At 40.4% G+C, this 7,671-nt stretch overlaps 1 protein-coding gene and 1 long non-coding RNA gene across 2 annotated transcripts in view; one reads left to right on the forward strand and one right to left on the reverse strand.

The window, feature by feature from the left end:
* LOC127617627 (uncharacterized) overlaps positions 1 to 7,671 on the forward strand; it is a 53,864-nt gene that overhangs the window by 23,193 nt on the left and 23,000 nt on the right. The gene's annotated exons all lie outside the window — the stretch shown is intronic.
* Positions 3,155 to 7,671, reverse strand: part of LOC127617592 (forkhead box protein N2-like) — a 36,601-nt gene continuing 32,084 nt past the window's right edge. Inside the window, exon 6 of the mRNA XM_052089582.1 lies at positions 3,155 to 3,276. Within this exon, the coding sequence (XP_051945542.1) occupies positions 3,233 to 3,276 (44 nt within the window). The 3' untranslated portion in view covers positions 3,155 to 3,232. The remainder of the gene's footprint in view (positions 3,277 to 7,671) is intronic.

Consider the following 7,671-nt stretch of genomic DNA (forward strand, 5'->3'; position numbering starts at 1 on the left):
CTTTAAACTGTTGCGGTTAGTAAGAGATTTTATCGCACTAAAATCATGTTAACACTCATATTGTTTGTGTCTATTGTGTATTTTGATGTTTATGGACTGGCCCCATTCACTTCCATTGTAAGTGCCGCACTGTAACCATAAAATGGACAATATTCCACAAATGCAGTCGATTGAGTTTAACTTGTATTAAATCTGGAGCATTCCTTCAAATAGAATTTTACATAATTTTTTTTATGCACTTCCTCCCAGAAAGGAAAAACAAAATGATTTTACTTGAGCAGTAAAAGACTATGGCTAGCATTCATTTGAAAAGAAGATTAGCGATCGGCCACAGTGTCCCTTTAGAATTACAGTGTGCAGAAAAGGAGCACTGTTCATTTAATTACCCCTGAATTACGGGGAAAATATGATCCAATCATCGTCATGTGTTATGACATCATCTCTCTGTGTTTTTTCCCCCCTCCAGTTCTCACTGTTATTTCGTCTGTCTGACCAAAGCCTGTTAAGGGAAAGCCAGATTAAAGGAATAGTTCACCCAAAAATGAAAATTCTCTCATCGTGCCATCCCAGATGTGTGTGACTTTCTTTCTTCTGCAAACACAAATAAATATATTTAGATATAAAATAAATCCATACGACTCCAGTGGTTTAATCCATGTGTTCAGAAGTGATACTATAGGGTTAGTGAAAAACAGATCAATATTTAATTCCTTTTTTTACTATAAATCTCCTCATGCGTTCACCAGAGGACCGAGTGCTTTTTCTTTTGTTCTTTGGTGATTCGTATTCTTCATGCATATCGCCATCTACTGGGCAGAAAAGGAAAGGAAAATAAGTAATCATATTTGCACAACAGCCCAGTAGGTGGCGATATGCATGCAGAATACAAATTGCCAAAAAAGATTTAAATGGTCTGCACTTATATAACCTTAGCGGTATTCAAAGCGCTTTACACTGTGACTCATTCACCCATTTACACACCAATGATGGCAGAGCTACCTTTCAAGGTGCTAGCCTGCCATTGGGAGCAACTTGGGGTTCAGTGTCTTGCCCAAGGACACTTCGGCATGTGGAGTCTTGTGGGCCAGGAATTGAACCACCAATCCTGCGATTAGTGGCCGACCTGCTCAACCACATGAGCCACAGCAAACCAGTTAAACCAGTTAGTTGTGCTAATGTTAGATGTGATTATACACACCTGGTCCATTATTGGGCTAACTGAGCCTCGGAGAGGGATAAAGGCCGATTGCGGACGGTGGTGCGGGAGAGAGAGATAATTTATGGACATGTCCGTCATGTGTGTGTGTTTGTCTTTTGTTTAAGTTTTTCATTAAAATATTATTTATAACTGCGTTACACTGGTGCCGAAACCCGGGAAAATCCAAGTACGCCCCATGGAGCCCTCCCAGTTGGCCGAGATCCTCCAGTTCCTTGCCGGGATACATCAAACACACACATGACGGACATGTCCGTAAACGATCTCTCTCTCCCGCACCACCGTCCGCAATCGGCCGTTATCCCTCTCCGAAGCTCAATTAGCCTGATAAGGGACCGGGTGTGTGTAATCACGACCCGGCCCCGCCCTCCGTCCTGTCACACACATACTTGAACAGCGTCCACACATAAACATAAACTAAGAATTTGGAATTGGGTAAACCAAAGCTCCTGAAAGGTAAGTCAGTTCACTTGGCAACCATCTTGGAAACACCACTAAGACTCTGAAAATAGTTGATTTAAAACATTTTCATAAAGTGAATAAAAAAAGAATCAAACTCTAATTCAATCATTACTTTTGTACTTTTGGTTTTTCACTGAAATGACACACTACACCTTTAAATTCCACTATATAAAGTCAACAAACATCTACAAAAGCCAGTTAGCCTTCAAATGTAATGGTGTTAAACATAAAGTATTAAAATGATGTTAACTTCTTGAACCCTACTTTAATCTATATAGGCCTTTTTTGATTTACAGAACAGTAAATGATGGCATTGGTGATTGTTTGTGTACTCCTAGAGAGCGAGTACACTACTATCCTGATTTACCATGTTAAACAAGCTGTTACTCTTCTCGGGCACAGGGCGTTTTACAGCCTGTCCGTCATTCAATAAGTTCAAACCACCACATTACATATGAAAGCTGCATATGTTTCTGCAGCTGTTATTTACTCACTTTCTTTCAGCAGTTGGATTCAGTGCGAGGCCGACAAGAGGCCAAATGTCTGCGCAGCCGTGACCTCTGAAAGCGTGTGTATGGCATGGCATTACTTTTCATGCCACATTGATCAGATGTTGGCAAATACATGCAAATGGCTTGAGTGTTCGAGTGGGCAAAGAAACACAGACATTGGACAACAGATGATTGGAAAAGAGTGTTACGGATCTTAACCCCATTGAGCTTCAGTGGGATCAGCTAGACTGTAAGGTGCGTGAGAAGTGTCCGACAGGACAGACACATCTATGGCAAGTGCTACAGGAAGTGTGGGGTGAAAGGTCAAGTGCTACAGGAAGTGTGGGGTGAAAGGTCAAGTGCTACAGGAAGTGTGGGGTGAAAGGTCACCTGAGTATCTGGACAAACTGACCGCTAGAATAACAAAGATCTGCAAAGCTGTCATTGCTGCACATGGAGGATTTTTTGATGAGAACTCTTGTAATAGTAATTTTTCACGTTATTAATGTCCGTTGAACGCCACTTTGGTGAATAAAAGTAACAATTACTTTCCATAAGAGCAAAATCTGTGCATTACTCCAAACTTTTGGCCGCCAGTGTACATATATATTATACACTCATGCAATGTCGTAGGTAGTCAAGCTTTGTATAATTAATTAACTCTGTGACACTACAATGATTATCCAAATGACAGGTTTAAAGGGACATGTCTGTAATCAGGGCAGTAATATTTAGCAGTAAGTGTGGGTTGATGTGGCAGTGTCTAGATAGTGATGTTCAGGTCTAGGGCAGCTGTCTCAAAGTCTAAAGTCCAGTACAAACCCTCCATTGTGTTCTACTTTAACAGTTGGCACCAACATGTAATACCTTCCTGAAAGCTGCCAATCAGAGCCCTGCTCAGATATACCCATCCCACCTGACGCAAGGCTTTTAGAAGCTTATTGGGCAGCTGAATACAAACACTCACCTGCTTGTGCTGTCAATCATCAGCTGTTCAGCGCAATGATATACGTAACCATACTGTCTCCTAGAGGGACTATTGAGAGCATCCTGAGCAGCTGCATCACTGCCTGGTTTGGGACTTGCACCGTTTCGGACCGCAAAGCCCTGCAGAGGATAGTGAGGACAGCTGAGAAGATCATTGGGGTCTCTCTTCCCTCCATCAAAGACATTTTCAAAAAACACTGTATCCGCAAAGCAACCAGCATTGTGGACGACCCCACACACCCCTCACACAAACTCTTTACCCTCCTCCCGTCTGGCAAGATGTACCGAAGCATTCGGGCCCTCACGGCCAGACTGTGTAACAGCTTCTTCCCCAAGCCATCAGACTTCTCAATACTCAGAGACTGGTTTGACACACACACGTGTCCTGAGTTGCACTTTAATAACTGTCACTTTATAACTGTCTGCTACCTCAATAACTGCTATGTGTATAGACCATTATCTCATAGTATGTTATGTTTACATTTTAGAAACTGTCATCTTTTTGCACTACTGAGTACTGGTCGGCGCTGCACTGTCTATTGTCCTGTTCATTGTCAGTAATTTGTTGTACTGTCCTGTACTTTTTGCACATGTTTGCACGTGCACTTTATATAGGTATATATAGGTAGTTTATATAGGTATTTTATTTTGTTGTGTAGTCTCATGTGGTCCTATGTTGGTCCTTAGTTGTTTTTATGTAGCACCATGGTCCTGGAGGAACGTTGTCTCGTTTTGCTGTGTACCGTACTAACTGTATATGGTTGAAACGACAATAAAAACCACTTGACTTGACTTGACTTGACTTGACTCCTGATCCAAATCCAAAAACAAACTCAAGAATGAGAGAGAGAGAAAGAGAGAGAGACCATCTCTTAAAGGTGTACTGTAAGACCATCTCTTACAGTACACCCAAAAATGTAAATGCAGTCATTATTTTCTCACCCATGTGTTGTCTTTCTTTTTCAGGACATAAAGGGAGAAATTTGTAAAAATGTCCTGTTCAGTGATGTCATACAATGGCAGTGTATGGTGACCACCTCTTCAAACATCAAAAGAATGCATAAGAATAATTCAGATGTCTAATAAAGTATTCCACGTGACATATCACTGTTCTGAAGCCATTATGTGAGATAAGGTGAGAAACAAGCCAAAATCAAATGTATTAAGTGAATATATTGACCGACTGTTGTCGTACATGAGAGTGCACGAGAGCAGCAGTTCACCCAGTCCCCCTCGCAAAAAAGTTTTTTTTAAACTTTATTGTCGTTGTGCAGGTACAGAGCCAATGAAATGCAGTTGTTATCGCATATCCCAACTAAGCTGCGGTCAGAGCGCAGGGTCAGCCATGAAACGGTGCCCTGGAGCAGATAGGGTCAAGGGCCTGGCTCAAGGGCCCAACAGTGGTATCTTGGCAGTGCTGGGGGCTTGAACCCCAGACCTTTCGGTCAGTAACCCAGAGCCTTAACCGCTGAGCCACTATTTGCCCTTGCTCCAAAACTTGACTCACTGGAATGACACCCAGGGGCGTAGATTCCAGGGGGGATGGGGGGGGGAGAGATAACCCCCCCCAATAATCAAAACAAGCAAGTGCAACCCTCCCAATATTTATACAATGATCAATAATGATCATGTAAATTCTTCACAACGTTCAAGTCAAATCTACACCCTGTCTACACTGGACACGTCTGTTGACACAACGTGACGCAATGGTTTGAAACCGTCTACACTGAACGCATCGACACAAATGTTCTAAACTGTACATTTATGTTGTTGGCAGCAGTGGCATAGCCACGGGCTTGCCAGGGTTTGCGAATGCCACCCAAAACATCAGCTTGCACACCCAATGAAATTACGCTTGTTAATAATAGGGGTTTAAAAATGCATCCATGTGATGAAAAAATTCAACATCAATTATGGAACTGAATAAATGATTATAATGACAATCATAATACTCTATGTGTTGCAGAGGCCATCTCGAACAGATGCGGAGTCAATAATTGAGGAAACAAGCATGTTTTTTTATGCTATGCCAGTCTTCGTCATTATTCATAATTGCGCATTTCAACAATGGCACTGGGAACTTTTGCTCTTGAGTGATGCTGCATGTTTGCTGCTATTGTAGTGTCTGCACAACACACCAAAAAACGTGCTTTTTTGTTGGTTTGCATCTTCAGACATTGTTTAACTATATTCATATTGGCTCAATCTGTATTGTAACATCAGTATTTTTTCAGTTTATTTTGGCAGTCACGCATAAACCAGTTGTCCCTGTGCTCCCTAAATATACTAAGATTTCAAATCTTCTGTTCCACAATGCATCACACATTCATTTCTCATCTGCAATGTTGTTGAGTCAGTGAATTCCCATACAATCTAAATTACCCATCCATTTACATTTTGTGTCTCCAGTATATTTTGGAAAATCGTTATAAGTTAATTGCTCCAAAATAATCAGATTTACATTTTTATGACTAAATATACTAAAAATAAGACTAACATTTGGAGTAATTAACAGGCATGTCAATTGACAAAATTAGTATTTTTATTTTATAAATAAATAAAAATAGGCCATAAAGACATTAATGCAATGGTTTTAATGGTACATGTCACTTTACTGTGCATCAAACAGGGTATTGTACACCCTGTTTTCCCATGGCACACCCAGAGCCTTGTTTCTGGTTTGGAAGTAGTAGCGCCAGCGCATTTATTTAGTCGGTATACTCATGCTAACCGAAATAAGAAAGCAAAACCATGCATTTATCACAAATCATTTAGTTTCACATTGTTCCATTTCTCTGTCTCTCCTAGACACAATAGTCCATGCCTGGAGGCTTGAGTCCTGTCTGGTTGCTAAGCAACTGTTGGCATGGTGTGGTTGCCACGGAAGCGTGCTGGAGAGTGGAGGGGGATGCTGCTGTAATTTCTGGTTGAGTTAAAGTGAATGAGACACTGTGCTAATTATCAATGGAGTCACAGTCTATTCTGAGAGCTGTAAAAAAGACTTACCAGACAAAACTATAGAATGAAGACGGCCCCATCATTTGTTGTGTCTCTTTAGGGTAGACAAACATGACCAAACTACCCAGATTTATTTGTATCTGTAAGGACAACAAGTCTTATTGAAGTATTGTGTGTGGTACTAATAAACATGAGTTTGATTAAGTCTGAGAATGAACATGTCAGAAAGCAATCTGAGCCATCTCCATGAGGTGATACAGTTTACAGCCAGCAGATGGAGACATCTGTCTATGATTCCTCTTATAGCATCTATAGATCTGAACCTTTTTTAGACACAATGGACAGCCAGTTTGTGGTAAGTACAATAAAAATATCACCACAATATTATTATTATCATAAAGCAATCATGACCCCCGATGCCCCAAAACAAAAAAGTCTCATCTTTAACAGGAAACACTTGGCTTAAAGGGACAGTTCACCCAAAAATGGTCATCATTTACTCACCCTCATGCCATCCCAGATGCGTATGACTTTCTTTCTTCTGCAGAACACAAATTAACATGTTTAGTAGAATATCTGAGCTCTGTAAGTCTTTACAATGCAAGTGAATGGTGACCAGAACTTTGAAGCTCAAAGTTTAATCGAGCTTGAAAGTAATATATGAGTGAGTGGTCTAATGCACATAACTGGTAAACCATTAATCAGAAGGTCGCTGGTTCGATCCCCACAGCCACCACCATTGTGTCCTTGATCAAGGCACTTAACTCCAGGTTGCTCCGGGGGGATTTGTCCCTGTAATAAGTGCACTGTAAGTCGCTTTGGATAAAAGCATCTGCCAAATGCATAAATGTAAATGTAAATATATCGCCAAGGAGACTGCTGATGTCAAGATGTGTAGTGAAAAGGGAGTTATATTTTGGTCTATTCTCACCCAAAACCAACTGGGCTGCTTCTGGAGACATGGATTAAACCACTGGAGTCATTTGGATTACTTGTATGCTGCCTTTACGTGCTTTTTGGAGCTTCAAAGTTCTAGTCACCATTCACTTGCATTGTATGGACCTACAGAGCTGAAATATTCTCCTAAAAATCTTCATTTGTGTTCTACTGAAGAAAGAAAGTCTTACACATCTGGGATGGGATGAGGGTGAGTAAATGAGGAGAGAATTTTCATTTTTGGGTGTACTGTCCCTTTAAGCCAAGTGTTTCCTGTTAAAGATGAGACTTCTTATCATTTTATTTTGGGGCACCGGAGGTCATCATTGCTTTATGATATTAATATTTTGATGATTTATCATTCTCCAAACACTCTACTTTCAGATGAAAATGGATGAGAGGCATAAAAGAAGCTAAATGAATGTATTTTTAAACAAAACGTGTGGACGTGGCCTTTAAAAGTGATTATACTTTGAATATATGGTAAAAGTGTGTGAGACTATGGAACTCATTTTAAACTACATAATACACAAATCTGGACAAAACCATCATAAGTAAAACATCTTTTATTCAGTAATACCATATATAATGCAATTGCATATCTTTGGCGAAAATAAATGT

The sequence above is a fragment of the Xyrauchen texanus genome, chromosome 24 (genome assembly GCF_025860055.1).
Source record: "Xyrauchen texanus isolate HMW12.3.18 chromosome 24, RBS_HiC_50CHRs, whole genome shotgun sequence".
Classification (NCBI taxonomy): Eukaryota; Metazoa; Chordata; class Actinopteri; order Cypriniformes; family Catostomidae; genus Xyrauchen; species Xyrauchen texanus.